The 26,033-nt window shown below is 36.1% G+C and overlaps 1 protein-coding gene across 1 annotated transcript; it reads left to right on the top strand.

Moving 5' to 3' along the window:
- Nucleotides 1-20,341, top strand: LOC130245350 (uncharacterized). Its single transcript, XM_056478018.1, has 6 exons — nt 1-57; nt 141-261; nt 388-599; nt 6,041-6,200; nt 11,625-11,777; nt 19,905-20,341. The coding sequence occupies exons 1-6, from the start codon at nt 1-3 to the stop codon at nt 20,159-20,161; spliced, it is 960 nt and encodes a 319-aa protein (XP_056333993.1). The 3' UTR covers nt 20,162-20,341.
- Nucleotides 20,342-26,033: the final 5,692 nt, after the last annotated feature.

Genomic DNA, 26,033 nt, shown 5'->3' with positions numbered 1-26,033 from the left:
ATGACAAGAACCCGATCTCCATCATCCCTTGGGGTCCGGCTCATCTGCATTAAGAGAGTAAAGATTATGAGAAAGCACCGGTGTAGACATCAGCCTTCATTCACACAGCAGTTGTTTCTGCAGTATTTGCTGACTAGCAGAGTGATGGGAACTTCAAGCTGTGTCGGATAAGCATTATTAATGCAGGAGGCAGCAGACGGAAAGCAGGGAAGAGAAACACACAAGCTCTGCTAGACTTTGGCCAGGCGGCTCGCTGCGAGCGTTAGATAAGGGCGCGTGTTTGCATCCTCATCGCAGACCTCCTGCCGAAATGTCTCCTCTCTGGCTTTCAGTTTTCTCTACTCTGTCCTCATGGTTTCTCCTCTTTCTGTGCTTGTCATTGGTCAGATTCAGAAGAGGAAATGACAGATGAAGATGCTTGTCTGGTGCCCAGTGAGGAAGATTCATCTGATGAAGAACTGAGACGAATCACAGATAAAGATGGACAGAAGAACGCTCTTCCCTCTCCGAGTCCCACCACAACTCCTCCAGCAGAGCCCTATTTCCCTTCTCCAAACATCTTAAAGTCAGAACCAAGACTGTTCACCGGATCTTCTCAGGTGAACAGAGATGTCTTTAAACTTCAGTTAACTTGAAACAGGTTACCCAAAAACTATTTAGAGGAGTTAATACAGTACTGTTCAAACGTTTGTGGTTGAAAAGATTTCTGAGAAACATTTCTATTTCTCACTAAGGGAGCATTTATTTGGTTAAAATGCTGTAAAAACACTGATATAGGTGCTCAGGTAAAAATTTGCATTAGTACATTAGTGTCTGAACAGATTTTCTGCAGCACTGGTTCCAAGTATTTTTTTTACTATTAATTTTCCCATTAGAGATTATATTAAGGCCTTTGTTAAAGCTTTATGAGCCATGAACTAGATCAACCAGCTACAAGGCTCCATTAGCATTACAAACTCTGATTTGAAGCAGCAAAGAAGTTTATCAAAGTCAAACAAAAGGTATAAGACTGTATATTTAATGGCTTTAATGAGGGACAAGTACAGTCTACAATCCCATGATGCTTTATTTTGCAAATGGTCAACTTAGCCTCATGTCCCAAATCCATCACTGGGCTCGAAAATGCGACCACTTTGGTCGCACATGCACCCGAAATTTAATCTATATTTCTATTTATAATATATTTGGGAGGATTTGTGTGGTTGTAGTCTGACCTGTTTTCATTTTTTTCTAAAAACGTGCTGAATTGATCTTCCATGCAGTGATATTGGTTCATATTAGCTGTTAATCACTCGAGGCTTTCCGCTGTCAGATGATAGGGAGCTTTTATGACCATGGCAAATGCAAATGGCTGAAGTTTAAGACACAATAAAAAGTACACCGGTTTGCAAACCCACCTAAAGTTACAAATAATGGCGCAGATGAAACCAATCATGTGGTGAATGTTGATCCGCCAGCCGAGATCAATTGAGGGTTTTCGGAGAGAGTGCTGAAAGACTCGGAGTAGATCTGCTTTTTTCACAAACAAAGAAAAACGTAAATCATCACATAACGAGACTGAGCATTGAAAATAACACAAACCGAAACCAAAGCTTATAAAGAGTGGTAGAAGTGAGTCATTTCTTCCTGAGAAGCATATTATTATTCTATTGAGTTACTGATGACTGCTTTGCAGTTTTCAGCATTGAATTGAATGATTTATTATAAACTTTTGTTTATGTTTCGAAGCAAAAATATTAATTGTTTATTAAATTGACATGTATATAAAAACAACAGTGCACAATATATATTTCTTACTGGAATGCTTCATTTTTGTTTGATATAAACCATAGTTTTATTTTTCATTATGTAACAGTAGGACTTTTTATAGACGATAACTCACATTCAAGCACATTGAAGGCAGCATGATAATGAGAAATGTAATTCATTGTTAGTATTATTGTCATCATTATCATCAATAATATTTTATAATTATTAGATATTAATTTTGGAATTATTGCGCTAATATCAATAAGTCATTACAGAATTAGTTAGATAGTTCTTACTCTTCTTTGTTATTTCTGATTGATGTTGTTTTCAAATACAATAAATCCGTTAATAAACAATTTGCACTGGTGACCATTCATTTTTGGTGGGTGCTTCTAAATTTTTTCTGCTGCTTCTAAATTTTTAAAGTTGGGGGCACCAGTGTTACCAAGTAAAAAAGTTAGTTTTGAGATTTGCACCATGTACGCAGTGAGCCACTGAGCAAACTGGTAACACCGAAAACTCCATACGAAGGCAAGCGCTCAACTGGTAGTGCTAAAAGGAAAAGAAGCCATCGGCGGCACCATACTGCCCCATAGTGTTTGTTTTAAAGGGCACATAGGTTACCCCTTTTTTCATATTTAATATAAGTCTTTTGTGTCCCCAGAATGTGTCTGTAAAGTTTCAGCTCAGAACACCCATCAGAATATGTATTATAGCTATTTGAAGTGTCTATATTATAGCTGGTAAAAAGGTTTTGCTGTTTTTTTGTACTGGCCCTTTAAGGCTAGTCCTCCCCGCCCACCGTTCCCACGTGCCTGTCAGCAATCGCCGCCCTCGGCTGCCTCAGGAAGCAGATCTCATGTAATGTGTGTGAGAAATACTACTGTAAGAACTTTAACAATCAGTATTTGATGCATTTTTTTTTGTGGATTTGCAACAATGAGTCACACACAATGTCATTACAAAGTTCACGCACACACACAGCGAGGACACAAACACATAGCGCACACACATACACACACACACACACACAAACGTAGGGCAGACATACACACACACACACACACACATAGCTCAGACACGCAGACACACACACACACACACACACACTTAGCTCAGACACGCAGACACACACACACACACACACTTAGCTCAGACACGCAGACACACACACACACACAGCTCAGACACGAAGACACACAGCTCAGACACAAAGACACACACACACACACACACACACACACACACACACACAGAGAGAGAGACAGCGCATTAAGCTTTGCACTCGTTTTGCACGCATATGTGTCATGATACTGGTAATCTCCACTGCTGTATGGATATCTCTTATATTAATGTACAAAATAAACCCGATTTAACGTCCACAAACCGCGATTGAAGCGTCTTCTTTTATAACTGTAGTGACACGCGGCTGTGCTGATGAAGTAAAGCTGAAGTTAATCGCTGTACTTCATTACACACGTGCTCTGTTTTAAAACATTTTAAACTTGTAAAACTCACTCTTGATCACGTTTGATGATGATTAATGATCCTAGCGAACTGAACACACCTTTTATTCCCGGCTGCTTTGCGCTCGTCCTGTCTTGATTATATGATTATACACGTGACTACCGGACATGTTAATGCGCACAGCTGTCAATCAATATTGGTGGGCGGGGGAACTGTTCTCCTACGTAAAGTTGCGGTTGATCTGAAAACCGCTCCAATTGGTTCATTATTTTTATGCTGTTAAATTTGAAAAAAAGGACTATTTCACCCCAATATGACAGTTTATACACTATACTTACACACATTTTTGTCCAAACAGCTTGAAAAGTAGATTTTTCACCATAGGTGCCCTTTAAAGACATGCAAAATGCAGCCATATGTACCTTTGGCTACACAATTAAGCTCTCCAGAAATTGCCTGTGTTGAAAATAAATACTAGAAGAAGAAAAAAACAGGAAAAGAAACGGGTAACACTTTAGTATAGGAACCAATTCTACTACTGGTTTATTATCTGCCTATTGTTAAGATATTGGCTGTTTATTAGTACTTAAAAAAGTACATATTCGGCATGATCTTAATCTATATTACTAACCCTACCTAGTACTAAATCCAGCTACTACCTTAAAAACTACTAATAAACAGCTACTTAGGGAGTTTATCGAGGTAATATAAAAATTGCAGGTACTACGATGCATTTAAAAAATGTATTTGAAAAAGTACATTTTAAATGGCATAAATCCCTTTACTCTTGTTTTTAATAATTTAAGACATATTTGCTCAATAAAAGTAACAATTTCTTGTCTTGCTGTTCACAAAATGTATAGTTATAGCTAGCTGCTTTGATGCAGATGCAACCACATTAATATAATTGAAAAATATAAGCTTCAAAGACTACATTATGGAGACGAGCGTATGAGAACTATCAAAAGAATTCGCCTTTAGTGAAACTCTCGGACGCTAAGGACTCGATCAATTAGATATTACATCTAATTTAATTGCAGATTTCCTGCTGTGAGAGAGGTAATAGCAGGAAAAAGCCCAGACTACTCTCGCCGAGGAGGAGCGAGAGGAAACAGAGCCGTCAATTCGGCTGCAAATGGACTATCAGAGTTTAATAGCATAACATAAAGAGAGAGAAAAGAAAATGAATTATATTAAACACCTGAAATTAAATGTCTGATCAGAAAGCGGCCTTATCTCTGCTCTTTTGTCTGGCGATCAGGAAATGTATGTCCTTAATTACCACCCGCCGATTCTCTTTTTTCCTCTCCGTACCTCATTTTCCATTTAAAGGACACCGACTGAGACTCAATCAAAATATAATTGTTTCTCATTTCCTTTTATGCTTTAAAATACATATAATTTTTTTTCAAAAGGGATTCTGTCTGTCTGTGTGCTCCATGTTTAATGGACAGATTAAATTTTGCCTAATTTAACCCGCACATGAGAATAGATGTGCTTGTGTTCAGCCAATCAGAGTTGTCATGATGTCAGAAAATATAGTTCCCAGAACTGAATGCAGATGAACACAGTGATTGTAAATGGGCAAAGCACAAACTATTGAATGAATAGAAATAACACATCTGTTCCATCAGGAGGCTTTTAATTGAAAAAAAAGACAGATGATCAAGTTGTAACATTTCTATTTCAAATAAATGCATATCATAATTTAACAAAATTGCTAAACCTAATAGAATGATTTCTGAAAATTCAGGATGATGGTAAAAGCTTGAATCGACATTTTTTACCCAAATGAAAAAAGAGTATTCAGTATTCTGTGAGAAATGCTGAAAATCAGAGTCACTTTGAAAATAAACATAAACTTTTGAACGTTACTGTGAATAGCCTTTAATTTATTATGATTTCACGGTAAGGTTTGCCTTTTATACAATATTTTAAAACTTTAAAATCTCATAAAAATGTTATTGTGAAATTTTAATGCGTACTTTTTGTGCATTTATTTTGTAACAACATATACATTTCTGGAGATCGTGAATTAAGTAGCCAGGGGTACGCATGGCTACATTTCGTCTCTAAAACGAATGCTACAGGGCAGTGTGACGCCATTCCTTTTCGCGTTTACCAGTTGACCGGTTACTTCCATGTGGATGGCTTTTCCGCTGTTACCAGTTTGTCCAGTGACTCACCGTGTATATCGGTGGACTTGAGATGCAGAGCGGAGTAGACCACGACGAAGGGGTTTGAGTCCGGTGAAGAACGGTTCCAGAAAGCAAATAAGACAAAAACAAAAGCCAAAAAATAAAATAAACAAGTAAATAACAGGGTGAGAATGTGTTAAAATCTGAAAACATGGTCAAAATCAGGCAGCTGCTAGGGCTTTTCTTTTTCTGGATTGCTTTTGAACACATTGTCTGTAGGGTTTAGGGAAGGAGGAAGGTTGGTCAGTCGATCGATCAGTCTCTCAGTCATTCACTCATTCGACAGCAGCCTCTGGTGGATTTACGCGAGGAGAGCAGGCGCGAATGCCACTCATGAGAGAAATTCGAGATCTGAAAAAGCGTACACAGCGGCCTCTGGTCAATTTGCGAAAACAAAAACTGCAAAAAAATCTCCTGAGACATATTTGGCACTCTCCAGAAGTGTATATAGGGGTACATTTTCAGAATGAGCCTGGGTTGTTTTAAAATGTATTTTTTGCATTGATGGTTTCATAAAAAACTTTTAACATCCATAGACACTTTATTACATTTTATTGCATATTTTTAGTATTGGTCTGTACTAACACCATTGACTCGTTAACATCCATTTTTCATCTCGTCTACAGGCTCTTCATTCTGTATCCCAGAGACAGCACATCAAACCGGGACAGTATCAAGATCTACAGGGGTTTTTTACGTTGGGATTAGACCCTGGAGTTCTACAGACCAGCCCAAAACCAGCTCGAGGCCCTAGAGATCAGCAAAACCACATGGAGAGTTCTTTAGGTATGTAGAGAAACAAGAGCTATTGAAACAAAGCTATTGACCTTGCTAAGCGGGCACAGCCATTTGAATCTATTTGGCTGGAGACTTCCAGTATCATTCACTTCCATTGATTTTTAGACGTAAAAAAAGGTTGATATCGCAAACTGATATTATTATTGTTATGTCATTCTACTTTTTATGTATAGTCATGAACACGCTGGTTTGTAGAGCAAGTAGTTTGAGCATTTTCTGCTGTTTATTATTCCTAGTCAATTCTCCCATAGGTAACTGAATCGGAAGTTCTAACAACAATCGCACTTCCATATCACAGAATAAGGTCAATACCGCTGAGGATCAGAGGGCAAAAATTACATAAATCAATCCAATTTTGATGAAGCTCTTAATTTTTTTTTCTGTGTGTGCGTCTAAAACAGTCAGAACAAGATTTGACTCTACTATTGATAACATGGTATGCTCGTGTGTTACTGTGCAACCTGAACATTCAATGAAACTTTAATTTAGGTAAAAATTCAGACCATTTACCACTGGCTTTATTATTATTATTACTGGCTATATTATTAAAGGGCACCTATGGTGAAAAATCTACTTTTTTAAAGCTGTTTGGACAGACATGTGTGTAGGTGTAGTGTATAGACCATCACATTGGGGTGATATAAGCACACCCAGTCCTTTTTTTCAATTTAACTACATAAAAGCGGTGGACCAATTGGAGCGGTTTTCCTGGGGTCAGGCGCATCACCATATCCTCAGTTTGTTGTTTCACATCCGCCATTTTCAGCGTGTGAGTCAAAGCGATGTCACCAAAGAAACACCCTTGCTCTATTTTTAGATGTAAGGCTCATTGGGCTCAACACAAGATCAACATTCACCACATGATCGCTCTAATCAGAATTATTGTTTGTAACTTTAGGTAGGTTTGCAAACATGTGTACTTTTCATTGCGTCTACCTTAAACTTCAGCCATTTGCATTTCCTGTGGTCACAGAAGCTCCCTGTGATCTTAACTAGGTGCAGCTGGAAAGTGTGAGCGCGTTGTCTCATGTGTGTGTCTCTCCATTGGAAATAAAATAACGAACTTGCCTGCAGGTCGCACACCAGAAGCGCTGCTCTGCGTGGCAAGATGCTCAGCGCCGCGCCACGCAGCACCATGCATTTTAGAATTCTAAACATAGGTTTCTATCAGGGTACACAACGGTGCTTCAAGTCGACGCCTGTCCGCGGCGCCCAGCCACGATTCGAGACACTTCATGTTTCTGCCGTGCCACAGAGCGCCATCTGAATAGTTTAATTTTAAATAACATCCGAATGTGCGTGTCTGGTGTGCCGTGTTGCGGCTCCAAGCGGAGCATCCGGTGCCTCAGTCAAAGGTAATTCAGTGTGCGTTGTTATTAGTCTCGGTTTACAAGCTCGGCACTTTAAACTAGCACACAGTTGGCTGTAAAACTATACATACACACAAATGCTTTTGTACTCTCTGCTTGGTCTGTGTCCGGGTCGTACATGTACGGCTGAATGCTGATCCTCTTACTCAGGTTGCTTCTCTCTGTCTGCCTGTCTGTTGCCAAACACAGAGCGGGGGAGCTCTTGGCTCCGCCCCCTTGTTACGTTGGGCGGGAAGTTGAAACTAGTAAGCAAAACACCCCTAAAACAGCGAGCTGTGGACACGCCCCCAAAATAACACTTTTTAACACATTATAATAAAACAATCTGAATTGTGTTTTGATCTGAACCTAAACTGGCACACTCAGAAGAACCATAATATTAATATTAAATCTTAATAAAGGGGTAAACTATGTGCCCTTTAAGACATTAACTGTTTATTAGCACTTATAAAGTATGATCTTATTTTGCATCCTTAATCCTACTCAATACCAGAACCTTACAAATTATTAATAAGCAGCTAATTAGTAGTTTTTAATTAAAGGTTCTGTAAGTTGTTAACTCTTCTAAAGCTTAAAAATATAATGTATGTGCTGATATTTAAGAAACATGCTAAGTGAACATTCTTGCTTATTTGAAAAACAATGCTAAAGTCAGATATTCTGCTTTGAAAATGTGAGTTACGTGCCGGAATGGAATGTTTTGGTTGTTTTAACCCGCCCAATGCCAGTTTAGCCAATTATATTTCAGCACCCCGGGTTGCCTTCATGGAAAACAGTGTATTTGATTCATTCAGTCAGAAGGGCTCTCAAAGCATGTGCCTGCGGCCAAAAATGCGACCTCCGGTGGACAGTAGCAGCCCCGAAATGAAACGCAGATTCAGAGTTCCACATGAGGTAATTAATTTGTAAATAATATAAATATTATAAACGTAAATATTTGGTGAGCAGGTTACGTTGTAACCCTGTGTCCTAACAACATGCTTTGTGACGAGATTTGCAGTTATAAACAGAGGCTCAATAGTCAGACACACTCACGTCAATCTGGCAATCTGTGCTTATGTGGACTCGTCAGAGGAGGAGCCAAGTGAAAATGTGTTTTGATCCAAGAGTGCAATACCTAGTTCAACCACTGGGTGTCTAACGTACATACTGCACCTTTAATGATTAGTTTATTTGTTAATAGTATGAATGGAACATTAATATAAAGTCTGACCGAGCATTCTTCTTTTATAAAACGCCTGAACCTCACAGCAGATACATTTAGATTGACAAAACCACTCAGAAGTAATTTTTTTTATGGTAACTAGGTCTGCATTTATTTGATTTACAAACCTGAGATAAATGTGATTAATTATTACAATGTAAATGACCTATGTTCTGATTTAATATATCTGAAAATTCTCTGAAATAGCTCTATTTTATTCCTGAAATGCAAACTGAATTTTTAGCATCATTAGTCTGCAGTGTAACATGATCTTTCATAAATCATTATGCTGGTTTGCCGCTCAAGAAATATTTCTCATTCTTATTTTATTAGCAATGAAAACAGCAATGTTTTTGTGGGAACAGTGATGTTTTGGTGCGATGAATAGAAAGTTAAAAAAATGGCCACTTATTTGAAACAGACATCTTTTGTAACATAATTAATGTGTCCTTGCTGAGTACAAAAAAACTGTGTTGCACTCTCAAAATCATATTTCTCAGGCCCTACTTGCTCTGAATGCAATAGTAGTTGTTAGTTAAGTCATCCACTTTAGATCCTTACACAAATACATCATTTATGCTCTAATAATAGAGATAAGGCATTTGGAATGCAGCGCTCGTGTGCTTCCAACACTTATATATGACCGCTGTTTAATGAAAACCACCGACATCTCTCTTAACAGTTCATTTTGTGCAACATGTGTTATTTAGATGCCTAATTATTGCATACTTAGATAGATTGGCCATTGAAGAGAGCTGCTATACTGTAGCTTAAAGATGAGTGTAAATTATGGCTCTCTCTTCTACATTCATTTATTCCCGGCATTATCCTTTAGCTCCTCGGCATTAATGTGCTACCTTGGCGAGGCCATTAGCCTGACTGTAAACACTAATATTTCTCTTTAAACAGCTCGGTTTAAAGCCTTTATTTCAGTACGCTGAATCTAAATATGCATAAGGCATTTTTTATGTAATATGGCGTGAAAAATGAAACATCTGTTCGCTTCATTGAGCTTCAAGGTTAATGAAAATAGAAGACAAATAAGTCTTGGTTTCATTTCCGTCTCTGATTTTATTGGCTGGTTCGTCTCTTCATCAATTTCCTGCAGTCTTTTCCTTTTCCCATCTTTTTTTTTTTTGTCTCTGTCACAGTCGAGCCGCTTTTATCGGCCTGTCTATGCTTCTGCAATCCCTGACGTGCTCTGACAGGAGCTGCGGTCAGTCGGCTGGAAAAAGGCTTAATTACAGCGGGCGTTTAAGATGGCGATGGAAAGCACACATGTTTAACCTTCAGCCAGTCACTGTCTGCATGTCAAGTCAGAATATTACGTGTGTGTGTGTGTGTCGGGATCATGTTTTTTTTTTTTCAGTTAAAGCTCAGTGCTGCCGATCACTAGTTTAAAGGCCACAGAGAATGACAACTATTGTGTCCATAAGTTAATACTTAAACCCCAGGATAGATTAGTTCCTCTAAGGTTACATTTTGAATGGTTCACACACTGTTCGTTCGTTCGTTCATTCGTATATATATTATATTTATTTTATTTTATTTTATTTGTTTGATTTGTTTTTAATTATATATATTTATTTATTTTTGTGTTTATTTATTTGTTTATTTTTAATTTTATAAATTGTATTTAATCACTGAATTTATGTATTTATTTAATTAATTTTAATAATATTTGTATTTTTATTTATATGGTTATTTATTTTTTATTTATATATAAATATTTATGTAATTTTATTTATGTTTTTATTTATATATTTATTTATTTATCTATTTTTATTATTTATTTTTATTTATATATATATATATATATATTTTTTTTTTTTATTTATATTTATTTATAATTTTTTTATTTTATTACATTTTTATTTAATAAATGAATAAATTAATGTATTTATTTAATACATTTTATTTCATAAAATTTTTATTAAATAACTGAATGAATGAATTTATTTATTTATTTAATTTTTAATCATATTTATGTTTTTATTTCTTTGATTGTTTATTTTTATTTTTTATTTTTTATTTTTCATTTATATATATTTATTGGTTTTATTTTATTATTTACTCATTTATTTATTTTAATTTTGTACTATATATATATATATATAAATATATTTATTTATTTATTTATTTCAGGGTTTGTACAGTCAAAAAACACCTGGAAAGTCACGGAATATTGACATTTTCCAAAACCAATAAACCCACAACAATTCGAAAAAATCATGGAAATGAGTTTAACAGATATCTTTATTTTATACTACCTTTATGTTCAATATACACTGAATGAATTGCAATTCTACAAGGCATTTAATTCTATTGGTTGTTTTCAGTCATTTTTTTCCATTATTATTCTAAAAGTTTGTGTGTTATTCGTGTTGTGTTAGCGTTATTTTAATACATTTTATTTTGTATTTTAAACATCATAGATTGTCATGCATTTGACTGTATGCTTTAATAATGAATGTACATTTTTTTTCAATATGTATACAGTGACATTACAAGGAATATAGCTCATGAAAATTTACCTGAAAGTCTTAGAAAAGTTGTGCAATTTTAGTCTGAAAATGTGTACAAGCCCATTGATTGATTGATTTGATTGATTGCAAGAACCAATGGGAGATTCCTTTCCTTTTGAAGTCCATTGTATACACTGGTGTAAGAAAAACTTTAAGATGGTTTACATGTTTAGTGTGAAAATACTGTACAAGGGCTATGCTGTGCATGGATGTCCTACTGTAAGGACTGTAGAAGGAGAACTATAGGGTAGTACTGATGCTGGATTACTTGCACATGATGATCATACTGTTGTTGTTTTCTTGTATCATATAGTTGTAGGACCAGAGTTTTGGAGATCCAATTTTCATCATCATGTAGAGGAATCACTAGTCACTGCAGTTCTGAACAGACAACCTATCAGCAGCACTCCTCGCCCATTCACACCAAACCATGGCAGAATGTCATCACAAAGCCTTTATTTATCAGGTAATATGCCTTCATCATTTTTCGGTACAACAGTAGACACCAAGTTTCTTTTGATGTGAATCAAAAATAGGCTAAAGACACTGGGTTTAATTAGATGTGAATGAAGAGAAGGCTTTGAAGAAAATAACTTTCGATATGTTGCACTGGTGTATCAATCTTTCAGAAGACAAAACATTAAAAGTACATCTTTTATGGAAGAGACGTAGCCTACCAGTTGCCATTTTATGACTTGTCTTGTTTCCCATTTTCTTGCCTCCTGTAAGACTATCTATCAATAAGATGGCCTAAAAATGAAAAGCAGAATCTGTGAAACCCATACATGGCATGGCACATATTCAATTTTTGGTCACAGTACAAACAGTTATATTAAGTATCATTATGATTTTAAATAACTGTTTTCCACTTGTATGTATTTGAAAATGTTATTTATTTTCTTTATTATAAATGTGAAGTTTCAGCGTCATTACTTTAGAAATCATTCTATTATAATGATTTCTTGCTCAGGTGACATCTGTTGTTATTAAGTATTATTATTATCATTATTGTAGAGAACATATTTTGATTTATTTTAGTATATGCAGATAAATAGAAGATGTTTCTTCTAATGACATTTATTTCGATTAGTGCTGACAAACAAAAATAAAATATAATTTGTATTTACATGTTTGTGTACTCACTGTGTATAAATATTGTGTAAATAAAAAATATAAAACATACAAAAAAATACAGAAACGAAATTTGTACATATTATTATTATTATTATTATTATTATTATTATTATTATTATTATTATTATTATTATTATTTTATATATACTATGTCACTTTAAGTTATATAGAAGTGTCTTGAAAAATATCCAGGAAAATATTATTTACTGTCATCATGGCAAAGAGAAAATAAATCAGTTATTATAAATGAGTTAATAAAACTATTATGTTTAGTAATGTGTTGAAAAAATCTTCTCTCCATTAAACAGAAATTGGGGAAAAATAAACAGGGGGTATAATAATTTTGAATTCAACTGTATATATATATATATATATATATATATATATATATATATATATATATATATATATATATATATATATATATATATATATATATATATATATATATATATATATATATATATATTTATTTATTTATTTATTTATTTATTTATTTATATATATATATATATATAAGAGGTGTGAACCTACTCTGGTCTCACGGTTCGATTCGGTAACTTCGGTGTCAGTGAATGTGTCCAGCAAACACATGCAGTGAATTTTGCCGTTTCTGCGTTTTAATTACTCACAGTCTCCTCCCTTGCCATAGTATTCTACCGCGACATAGCGCACATGAGGTAAATGACGTCAGCAAATAATAACAGTGATGATCTATTACTGAACCGATACCAAATTGTCTCCCTCTGCGTTGTGGTGCACCGAAGAAACAATTTTGACACCCCTAATATGTATATATACAGTTGAAGTCTAATTTCTATTTAACTGAGATTTTTTTCAACACAGTTCTAAACAATAGTTTTAATAACTCATTTCTAATAACAGATATATTTTATCTTTGCCATGATGACAGTAAATAATATTTGACTAGATAGTTTAAGACACTTCTACACAGCTTAAAGTAACATTTAAAGGCTTAACTAGGTTAATTAGGTTAACTAGGCAGGTTAGAGTAATTAGGCAAGTTATTGTATGATGGTTTGTTCTGTAGACAGTCAGTATATGTATTAAAGGGGCTAATAATTTTGACCTTAAAATTATTTTTAATAAATTAAAAACTGCTTTTATCCAAGCTGAAATAAAACAAATAAGACTTTCTCCAGAAGAAAAAATATATTATCAGGCATACTGTGAATTTTTTTTTTGCTCTGTTAAACATCATTTGGGAAATAGAATAAAAGATTATTTTACCGACCCCAAATAATTGTTTTGAGAATTTAATGCATCATTTTCAATTCATTACTTATGATTACAATAATAGAATACACGTATAATATTAGATGTATACTTTTGTAGTGCTTTTTAAGCTTTTTAGAGATTTAAGTTTATATAGTTTGAGTATATAAAGGATTAAATATTTTCATGTAGTGGAAAGAAACTGGTACTCATACTGGTGTGAAACAAAAAAAACTGTCCCTGTAAGGTATCATTTATATTATTCCTATCCTTTGGTCTGTTTCCCCACATCTAGGCCCTCAGCTCTTTTTACTTTCTCATCTGTGTTCAGACTTAATCCCGACTTATACGGCTATATCTGTGTTTAAAATGTGGAGCCTGTCTGATGTCACATCTCATCTGTGACTAAATGATCATTTACCGAGAGCCTCCGCCAACCCGCCGGACACAGCGTTTCGGCCAAAGGGACATCAATAACATGGCTGTAGAAGAGTGGTGCTAAGGCTCGGGCCGTAGCGTGATTTATTGGCTCGCATCCGTAATTAAAGCCGAGCTGATTCCTGAGCTTTCTGCGCCAGCACACGCGGCTGAGGTTTCATAAAGAGATTACTGTGTGTTTCTGCGTGCGGGAGTGCAGGGAATGCGGCCAATCTCTCAGCTCAGCTCAGATCAGCTCAGCTCGGTTTATCAGTGGCGCTTTCTCTACCTCTCGACACGTCTTCCTCTCTGTCTCTCGGCTCATCACTCGCAGGTCTGCAGAGGAGGGAAAAATAATCTGTTTAACAGCATGACAGCTGTGATTTCGGCTGGTGCAAATCAAAGCGTCAGATATCCGTCCATGCTCTCTCCAGTCTGCTTTTCTCTCTGTATCTCGTACTTTTGTCAGGTTAGATACGCTAGATTGAGCCTTTGCATCAGGGCAAAGATTATTGGCGTTCAAATTGTGGGAAGCGACACATGACCACTTCTGTTTCGATACCTAAGCATTTCATAATCAAAAGTTTCTGTCTTTGAAGGGGGCACATTTACATTTAGTCATATAGCAGATGCTTTTGTGCAAAGCGACACAATTGAGGAGGCATTCAGCAATTCAACAAGAAGAGGCAATACACACAAGATGTCATAATTATACAAAGCAACTCTTACTGCTTCGGAATTTGGTGCTAGAAAAAGGATATTTTTTTTATATAGAGAGAAATGAAGAGGGTTTCTACAGGTGGTTTGTCAAACCCACTCACCTGTGTGAAGCACACTTCATAAAAGCAGTGTCTTTCTTTAGTTTTTTTTGAGGAATGTGTTTGAAATTGTGCAAAACTGGTGCAAGTGTCAGTTTAAGTGTCAGCGAGATAGATGAGAGCATGTGTTTTCTGCAGGTGGTTTGTCAAACCCACTCACCTGTGTTTTTAAAAAACATTTTGGAAGAACATGTTTGGTGCAAAACTGGTGCAAGTGTCGGTTAAAGTGCCAGAGAGATAGATGAGAGCATGTGTTTTCTGCAGGTGGTTTGTCAAACCAATTCTCCTGTGTGAAGCACACTTCCTAAATGCACAGTGTTTTATTTGTAAGAACGTGTTTGGTAAAGATATGCAAAACTTGTGCAAGTGTCAGTTAAAGTGTCAGAGAGATGAGAGAGTGTGTTTTCTACAGTTGGTTTGTCAAGCCCACTTACCTGTGTGAGTCATATAATGCAATTTCATGTTTTACTGTATGAATACGATCTGCTAATCGGCACTGATTTTTACCTTAAAAAAAGTATAAATGTTATATTAAAAAATTGTAATCTGGTTAACAGTTCCAGTTTCCTTAATATAAATGGTAAATAACTGTAAACTGACTTTCTAGAGTTTTCGTTTTCCAGAATTCTTTGCATGACACTTTACTTTTAGTTTTTTTTTCTCATCAGGGGTGTACATTTGAGATTTATGGCTATCGCTTTAGTTTAGGTCACAGTTAATGCTATTAACCACAGACTTATTACTTGCCTATTATTAAGATATTAATGGTTCATTAAAGAAGGATCTTATTCCGTATCCCTAATCCTACCCAAAACCTAAACCCAACTTCTACCTTACTAACTATTAATAAACAGCTACTTAGTACTTTATTTAGCTAGTAGGTTAGTTTGTTGATACTGTGAATTGTGACCTAAACTAAAGTATTACCGTTTTATGCAATCCAGACTCATTCTGAAAACGTATCGCTATATACATTTCTGGAGAGCGCCAAATACGTACCTGGAGGTACGTTTCTTTTTGCAGTTTTGGTTTTTGTAAATCCGCCAAAGGCCGATGTGTACGATTTTAGAGATCACAAATTTCTCTTGCGAATGCCATTCAAGTAAATCCACCAGAGGCCACTGTAGACTGACTGACTGACTGACTGATGAAGAAGCTCAGTTGTGTGAATGACACTCACCTCCTTCTATTTATTTGTATAATTCTCAAAAATCAAGCTTGCGTAATGCAAATTCGAAAGCATTAATAAATGACCAAAAAGGACATGAAACATGAATCACAAAATATGGAAAAGTGTTAGTTTATGTATATTTTAAAAGTGCACAAGTTAACGAAATATGGTAGATTCCTTGTTATTGTTTCTGCCATATTTCTAACTCTAAAAATTATTAAAGTTGTTAAAAAAAAAGTTTAATAGTATGTAATAGTAAGTTTTTTAGATTTTCTTTTTCACCCACAAAAGATTTCATCCCAGGCTTATTATGGAAACCTACCCCGGTGTACATTTCTTTAGATCTCGAAATATGTCCCAGGAGGTACGTTTTTTTTTTTGCAGATTTTGTTTTCGCGAATTCCTCAGAGACCGCTGTGTACACTTTTCCAGATCTCAAATTTCTCTCTTGAGTGCCATTTGCACCTGCTCTTCTCACGTAAATCCACCAGAGGCCGCTGTCGACTGACTGACTAACTGACTGACTGACTGACCAACCGACCGATCCCTCCATCCACCCCCTTCTCTAAACCCAACCAATAGTGTTTTCAAAAGCACTGATTGACCCGCCCACCAACTTCCCTAAACCCAATCGACAGTGTTTTCAAAAGCAATCCAGAAAAAGAAAAGCCTTCACGGCAGCCTGATTTTTACCACGTCTTCAGATTTTACCACATTCTCACCCTGTTATTTACTTGTTTGATTTATATTTTGGCTTTTGTTTTACTTTTACCTGCTTTCTGAAACCGTTCTTTGCCGGACTCAAACCCCGTCTTCGCTGTCGACTCCGATCTGCGTCTCAAACTTGCTCAAAATAGCTTGACTGATTTTTCTCATCTACGCCACTATGTCGAAATGCCTGCATAATGCCATCTAAATGATTATTCAAGACATAAAGAGTGTCTTCGGGTATTGCTCTAATGTTATTGCTTTTGGACATTTGTTAGACCTTCACTGCTTTCTTCAACTTAAGTTCATGTAATCAAACTGGGACCCACTAATTGATTTAGGTGTAATTATGTAACCCAAACAAATCTAAATGAGTCTTTGGTAAACTGATTAAAGAGGTTCAAAACGATGATTCAGTTCCCTCAAGATTACTGTAATGCTAGCTGAGCTCTGCTCCATGAACATGCAACCACACATCTGAAGTTCAGCAAGTGAAAGATCACACGAGACAAGAGGAAGCTAGGGAATATAATGAAGACAGACGCATTGGAGAGAGAGAAGTGTGTTAGTGTATTATTGTGATATGCTGGATCAGTGAGCATTTAAAGCTCTGTTTGATTGAAGCTGATTAGGCCAATGTGTGACAGTAAATAATACTGACCCTGCTAACTTAAGCTCCCTATCCCAGCGTGGGCTTTACTGTCAGTCGCTTTAACATCTCTCTGCCATCATCTTTCTGCTTCTCACTAGTCGCAGTTATTAGTTGTATTTGTGAGGCCACCATTGCTATTATGTTTTCTTGTACTGATGTTTGAGATTATTAAACCTTAAAGGGGTCCTAATACGAATATTGTAACATATGTCACAATATACAGTTGAATTCAGAATTATTAGTCCCCCTGTAAATGTTTTTTTTTACCGATTTCTGTTTTACAGAGAGTTTTTTTTCAAGACATTTAAAAAAATAAATAATTTCTAATAACTGGTTTCATTTATCTTTGCCATGATGACAGTAAATACTATTTTACTAGATATTTTTCAAGATACTAGTATTCAGCTTAACATTTAAAGGCTTAATTAGGTTAAATAGGTTAACTAGGCAAGTCATTGTATGTGGTTTGTTCTGTAGACAATCTAAAAAAGGAGGGCTAATAATATTGACCATAAAATGCTTTTATTCTAGCCGAAATAAAACAAATAGGACGGTTGAAGCCATTTCTATGGAAGTAATAATATTTTGAGTTTATTTAGTAAAATCTGAGAAAAGGCCTGTGTTGCAAATGAAACATAGAAATTGGAATGTAAACAGTTAACCAGTGATGTAGCATAACGTAATTTGATTGACTGTTAGATTTAGAACCCCGCGAATCAGTCAGAAGCCACTGAACTTTTGAGCAACACAGTCTTTTGACCTCAGCAAACTGCAGAGTTAATTTGTAAGAAAAGTAAATATCCTAAGTGTTTTATGCTTTAAGATTGACAATTAAACAGTCAAACAAAGAACTTTGGATTCAAGACTTTTATTCATTGACGATTTTGTGTTGAGTACAAAAGAACTCTAAAGTACTAAGCTAGTGAGTCGGCTTATTGCGCTCACAAAGACTTTCTCCAGAAGTAAAAAATATTGGAAATACTGCGAAAAAAATTAATTGCTCTGTTAAATATCATTTGGGAAAAATTTGAAAAAGAAATATTTAATTTCAACTGTATGTCTCAGCTGTTCACAGAATGTTACACTCAAAATACCTCACAGATCCTTTGTTATACAAATTCTTTAAATGCTAATTTTTGGATGGAAGCACCATGTATTTATGTCTGTCTCTTTAAATGCAAATTAGCTGATGCTTTCTGCCCACTTTTCAGAAGTAAACTCTAGAAGGGATACGGCTGAGGATACTCACATCACCCATTCATTAATTTTCCCTTGGCTTACTCCCTTTATTCATCAGGGGTCGCCACAGCAGAATGAACTGGCAACTTATCCAGCATATATTTTACACAGCGGATGCCCTTCCAGCTGCAAACCAGTACTGGGAAACATCCATACACATTCATTCACACTCATACAATATGGCCAATTTAGTTTATTCAATTCATCTGTATCGCATGTCTTCAGTCTGTCAGGAAAACTGGAGCACCCGGAGTAAACCCACACCTGAACGCATTCTGACCTGCATTGATGAATAAAGAAACTAAGCCGAAGGAAAATGAATGAATGAATGAATGAATGAATAAGTCTCTTCTAGTGTTCTGATGAATAGATTCAGGTGTGTTTAAATTTTAAGTGGTTGAAAATGTGTTCTGTTGGTGTACCTTTAGGAACAGGGTAAGTCAGCAGTTTGAAAAAGCCAACCCCGGCTCATTCTGATTACGTACCCCTAAATATATTTCTGGAGAGCGCCAAATACGTCCCAGGATGTACGTTTTTTTTTGCAGTTTTTGTTTACGCGACTCTACCAGGGTGCTGTGGATGCTTTTTTAAATCTCATATTTCTCTCAATCTTATTGCGTAAATCCACAAGAGAGGTCAATGTCGACTGACTGACTGACCGACTGACCGACTGACAGTTCCCCCACCTTTCTCCTTCCCTAAACCCAACTGAGAGTGTTTTAAAAAGCATTGACGGACCAGTGCCCACTCAGTTCCCTAAACCTGTGTTTTCAAACGGCGCCTGATTTTTACCACATTTTCAGATTTTACCACATTCTCACTGTTATATTCTTGTTTGTTTTATATTTTGGCTTTTTTTTTGTCTTACCTGCTTTCTGGAACCGTTCTGGAACCTCGTTGTCATGATCAACTCCTGTGCGTCTCAAATTCTTCAATGTACACGGTGAGCCACTGGACAAACTGGTGGAAATGTGGAAAAGCCATCCACATGAAGGTAATTGGTCAGCTGGTAGCACGAAAAAGAACGGCATCATACTGCTCTGTAATGTTAATTTTAAAGACGATATGCAGCCATACAAACTTCTGGCTACATAATCCACGATCTCCAGAAATGTATACGGGGGTACGTTTTCAGAATGAGCCTATGTTGGAAAAAACTTAATAGCAGGCCATTTTGTTGTGCTCTTGTATTCTAAATCCTCCTTTATTCTTGTTTAGGCACTATAAGCAGACGTTCTTCCATCTCTTTGGGTGACCCGATCATTGAGACCCGTCGAACGGACTCCTCAAGCCGGCCCCTGTCTTGTGCCGCTCAGGAGATCCTGGAGGTCCAGACTGTGGAGCAGCTCCATCTTCAGGACTCTGATGAAGATGAGGAGGATCTCCTGGCTCTGGCCTGCCTTGAGGAAGAGTTCAGGAAGATGAGCACTACACCATTAGAGCAGGGTGAGGTCAGACACAACCCCGGAGATTAGATTTATCCGGACCGCTACAACACAAATGAAGGACTTTAGTTCAGATTGTTACTTTTTAAAACAATTAAATGGACATGAAAGACCAGATATCAAAGTTAGGTCTTTTCTTTAGGTTTTACTTTAGATTGGAAAGTGTCACTAATTATTTAGGGGTTGCATTGTGCACAAATAAAAAAATACATTAAAAGAGAGAAATCTCAAAACTGTGGATGTTTGTTACTGAATAAAATGTATTTATTTAATATCCAGATCTCCCATTCAGATTGTAGCAAGTCGTGTTGCAACAGAGGTGAGGATCCAAATGCTGTTTATTAAGTGAATCATCAAGCAGGCAAAGGTCAAAACAGGGACAGACAGGAGCATGCAGATAATTCAAAACGCTTAGTCAGAATACAGGCGAATGGTCGGGACAGGTGGCAAAACATGTAAACAGTAAAACAAAGCAAAGGTAAAAAAAAAGGCAAGACAAGGAAACGTTACATAATGCTCACTTACAGTTAAAGGCTGATTTATACTTATGCATCGATTGACCTGCCTGGCGCGTAGCTGTGCATTTATACTTCTGCATGCTGTTTGTGTTGCACTGCCATAACACTTTCTAACTGCTAGCTGGCAGTAGGTTTCATGTTCCTCCGTGTCGAGTTTCTTTACTGGTGTTTTGTTTATTCTAATCGCTACATTAGCTTAAATTCGATCATTCAGAGGCGGGAACTGGCGGAAGTTTAATCATAAGGTAAACACAAAACAAAAGTTTCAGTTTAAAGCTCGCGGCACAGCACCGCCTCGTCAGTGCTACCAAGCCGACCAATCACAGAGCTTGCGCAACGCGCTGTTATGACGTGTAGTTACATTTTTTGGGAGGCGCATTTCATCTTGATGCAGAAGTATAAATCTGCCTTAACAAGACTCAGCAACAATGTTTGTATGTGCTGTGTTTATAATCCATCTGATTAGTCCTGGGGTCCGTTTCTTCGGACGTGAATTACTCAACTAGCTGGATTTGGTTATTGACGATTTGACATGATCTAGGTTCGTTTCGTTGTATAAATCTCATCCAAGAGTTGTTGTCACAGCAACAGTTCTGGTAGCTCAAACTTGCTAGGGAACAGGTTTATTTCATCAGCTCATTTCAAGCAAAGGTAATACTGAAAGTATGTACCAAATGCGGACATTTTCTGACAGTAGTAACCTATAGATTATATGCACTTGGGGAAAAAGTAAAATAGTTTTAAAAAAGTTTATATTTACAAATATATGATTTCAAATAATCAATAATAATATTTAATATTAAATAATTAATAATATTTATGTTTCTATACATATAAGTTAAAAAATATATATAAATACAACTTAGTAGATAGAAGTACAAAAATGGGGTGTTTAATATGGATGTTTTAGATACAAATGCACACTATTTAAAGGTACCAATCCAGCTTTAGACAGATAATAGACATGCACAATATTCAACTGTTTTTTGTTTGTTTGTTTTTTATTAAGGAATAATAATTTATGCAGTCATGCACATGTTTTGACAGCAAACATGCCGGTGATTTGATGCTTTGCAAAAGTTGCAGACACCTTCACCAATATCAAAATGCTTTTTTGATGCAAAATTCATTTAAATTCCTTATGCCGATTAATACATTAAAATAGGCCTAAAATGTAAAACTAAATAAATTGTTAAATACTCATGAAAGTGTAAAGCCTGCAGCTCACAACAAATGTGGAAAGTTATTGCGTATCATATTTAACAAACCGTTTACTATGAATTTTAAATAATTTTGCTCACATGGATAATTAAATATTAATCAGATGATGTCATCACGCAGCTGTGCTGTCAGCCAATTGCTGCATTGCTGATCATGATTTCGAGGACCGATAGATCTGTCCTTCACAACACACGCAGCGAATTCAGATCAGTTCATCCAGACATTTTAATCTGATTCACGAACTTGCTTAAAGATCCAAATTACCCAGAGATCAGTTATCAGGATTAAAAGATCCAGGATCTGCCAAATCATCTTACATCATTTAAGCGAGGTACGAAGAACAGACCCCTGAAGAGCTTCAGCTGTGAGTGTTTGCAATCAAGGGAAATCTGGGCCAGGTGTGTGAGTGAAGGGCATGGTGGGATCTGTAGTTCATTAAAGTGGCAGATTTGTAGTTCTCAGTGATCTGCAAATGCTAGACATAAACTCAACATAAACAAAGGAGTCTGAGAAAATGTTCATTTTGGATAGAAATTTCAGATGGAAATTTGCATCTGAACTCTTCATATATACATATACCTACAGTCCAGTCAATTATAGTGAAGCCCAAAATTATTCATATCGTTGAAAATTTCTGACTTTATTGTTCAAGTTATTGTTCAAATCTAAATAGTTTATATATAGATGATATCTTTTATCTTATCTTTTGGGAGAAGCCTGTGTTATTTCCGGTCAAAAAAATCTTGCTGGTTGGATAAAAGTAACTTTAAGTCAGAGTTTGCCTGGGTTATAAATAATTTCAGCCTTGACTGTATGTTAAGAATGTTTGTTAATAACTTTACTAAATGGTTAATAAAAGTCCTTACAAAGTGTTCCTATAACATTACTCGGTTGTAATTCCTTCCCGGCACTCACTTGGAGGTTCAGAGACTCACGTGTCCCGCAAAACACACGCCACACGCCGGTACCTGCTGCCCTGGCAGCTCATTAGATGGCCTTATTAGAGTCAGCTCATTAGTGCTCAGTCTGCAGACTCATTAAAACAGCACACGCACGGCTCAGCCTCCATTCATTTGCTTATTTCAGCATTCGCTCGCATCCCGGAGGTGAACAGACACACTTAAACACTTACACACAGATATAACTGAAGAGATCCACGCCAGAGGTGCAACTCTCTCGCTCTCTCTCACACACACACACACACACACACGCAAGCACACACGTACATACAGCTATCTTTATGGGGACTTCCTATAGATGCAGTGATGTTTATACTGTACAAACTGTATATTCAATCCCCTTACCCCAACCCCACCCCTAAACCCAACCCTTACAGTAAACAATCTGCATTTTATTATTTTCAAAATACTTCTAGAAAATAGAAAAAAAATCTGCAAATTATGAGCCATTTTCTTTCTAGGGACCAAAAAATGTCCCTAGAAAGTCCAAATTTACTAGTATTGCTGTACTTGTGGGGACATTTGGTGAGTACAAGGTACACATACAGGGCTTAAAGTAATCCAGTACCGTGCCAGATCTCCGGCGTGCGGCCGTGAGGGGAAAATATCTTTATGGGGACTTCCCATAGATGAAGTGATGTTTGTACTGTACAAACTGCATGTTCAATCCCCTTACCCAAACCCCACCCCCGAACCTCTAAACCCAACCCTCAAAGGAAACAATTTGCATTTAATTTTTTCAAAATACTTCTAGAAAACATTTCTGTGTGATTTATGAGCCATTTTCTTCATGGGGACCAAAAATGTCCCCACAAAGTCAAAATTTAATGGTATTGCTGTACTTGTGGGGACATTTGGTGAATACAAGGTACACATACATGCAATATACACACTCTTTATAGAGACTTCCCATAAACTGTGAAAGATGTGCTAGGTTCCACACAATTCCTTCATGTTGTCTCAACACAAATCGATTAAGTTAATTTAATCGTATTTACAACTTTAAGTGGAGAACATAAAAAAAGCTGTCCCTTCCAAAAAACGTGAGAATTGTGTTGATTCAACTGATTTTAAATAAGTAGTTGGAACAAGCAGCAAAAGTTATTTTTTTGAGTGTAGATGTAATGATGTTTAAAACTTGGGTTGCTCCAATACCGATACTAGAATGAGAAATGCCAACACAATCTCACGGCAATATGTAACTTTTTGATTCATATGAATTTGTACGATATTGTACAATTTAGTATGATTTGCTCCTTCCTCAATGACGGTCGGGTTTAGGGTTGGGGTTGGGTAAAATAGTTACGTTTCCTCGTGAGATCAGGCTGGAAATACTCACCGATACTGCCAAAATTCTGGCATCGGCAAGTATTTGTAACCTTAAACCGATCTGATACCATCTTTTAAAATGAGACATGCTCACTAGCTTTGCTTAACACTGCAAACACAAAATCAGTTCTTTTTGAAGAAGAAGAGGTTAACGCAGTATTTTATTTAAAAAGCATTTCTGAATTTGAAGTTTCAAAGGTTATTTTTCTATATTTTTCTTATTCTTTTTCTATATATATTCTATACACTGATTTTTATGCAGTTATACTGTGGTAAATACTTGAATATATATTTTTCAGTTCATGGTGTTTGATTTGTGGCTGAACTTGTTTAAAGTACAGTAAATAATATTACTGTTGAATCTCTGATAATAAAAATGTCAGATAAAAAAAACACTCACCATATGTTATTTGTTCATATTTTAATAATGCACTGTAAAATAAAATCCTGGTTGCTTTAAATTTTTAGGCTGAATCAAAATAACCTTATGAGTCCATTGAACTTATATTATGTTAAACTGACTCAAAACTGCTTGTATAACTTATAAAATTAAGTTTGAGCAAGATTAACTTAGTTTAATTAGTTACAGTGAACTAAAAACATATGTTGTCATGACTAAATGTTCATATAATTTTTTACAGTGTGGATAAAGCTGCGGTCACACAGCACTTTTTACGCCATAGATCTCCATTCATACTTAAACTAATGCCACAGACGTGAAATGCAAGATCGTGTTCAAATTTGGTAACGTGCTGGCTTGAGACCAATAGAAGATCAAAACATGACCTCAGTATACAGAAAAGTAAAATATGGAGCAATTGCTCGCTTTTTTAAATGTCTAATCATCTTGTTTAATCCCGCCCCTTTTCACAGCACCGTACGACAGAATTTTGCAGGCTCAAACTCTAATGTGACCGCGGCATAAGTCTGAAGCACACCGTTAATTAATTCTGTCAATGTATACAGGGCTAGTAGTACAGTATACACAAATGTTTCTACAGATACACACTCTGGTATCGGTTCAGTACTCTGTATCAGCCGATACTTTGAGCTCAGGTATCACTATCGGGAAGGGAGAAAAGGGGATCGGAACATCAACTCAACTCAACTCAATTTAGTTCTATAGCACTTTCAACAAACCACAATGGGTACCAAAGTGCTGTACATAAAATACATAAAACGCATGCAAATATACACAAAAACCAAAATACATAAACTCACATCACATGATTATAAGCTAAAGAAAATAAATGTGTTTTCAGTGACCTCTGAAAAGACTCAAAAGTTGGAATTGTTCTTAAGGACAATGGAAGATCGTTCCAGAGTCTTGGAGCTGCTATTGAGAATGCTCTATCACCTCGACATTTTAAGCGTGATCGTGAAACTTGCAGATAGCGATGATCCTTAGAACGAAGAATCCCTATTTTAAACTGTATATTCAATCTCTTTACCCAACCCTACCCCTAAATCCAACACTCACAGGAAACAATCTGCATTTTTACATTTTCAAGATACTCCAGTCTGTGTGATTTATAAGCCGTTTTCATTATGAGGACCAAAGAAGTCCCCACAAATCAAAATTTACTGGCATTGCTATACTTGTGCGGACATTTGATGAATACAAGGTACACATTAATGTACAACACACATACACACACACACACTTGTAAAGCTATCTTTATGGGGACTTCCCATATAATGATGTTTAAAGCTGTATATTCAATCCCCTTACCCCAACCCTACCCCTAAACCCAACACTCACAGCAAAAAATCAGCATTTTTACATTTGCAAAATACTTCATGTGTGATTTATGACCCATTTTCATCATGAGGACCAAAAAATGTCCCCACAAAGTCAGAATTTACTGGTATTAT

This window comes from Danio aesculapii, chromosome 18, assembly GCF_903798145.1.
Source record: "Danio aesculapii chromosome 18, fDanAes4.1, whole genome shotgun sequence".
In the NCBI taxonomy this organism is placed as follows: Eukaryota; Metazoa; Chordata; class Actinopteri; order Cypriniformes; family Danionidae; genus Danio; species Danio aesculapii.
The sequence above is the reverse complement of the archived record's forward strand: the minus strand, read 5'-3'. Positions and strand labels throughout refer to the sequence as shown.

What these genes read in the sequence shown, in the direction of transcription:
- LOC130245350 (XM_056478018.1), top strand. Translation starts at nt 1, where the DNA reads ATGACAAGAACCCGATCTCCATCATCCCTTGGGGTCCGGCTCATCTGC. An exon ending in GGCTCATCTGCATTAAGAGA is followed by an intron (nt 58 to 140) that starts GTAAAGATTATG and finishes GCTGACTAGCAG; the next exon opens with AGTGATGGGAACTTCAAGCT. An exon ending in TGTTCACCGGATCTTCTCAG is followed by an intron (nt 600 to 6,040) that starts GTGAACAGAGAT and finishes TCTCGTCTACAG; the next exon opens with GCTCTTCATTCTGTATCCCA.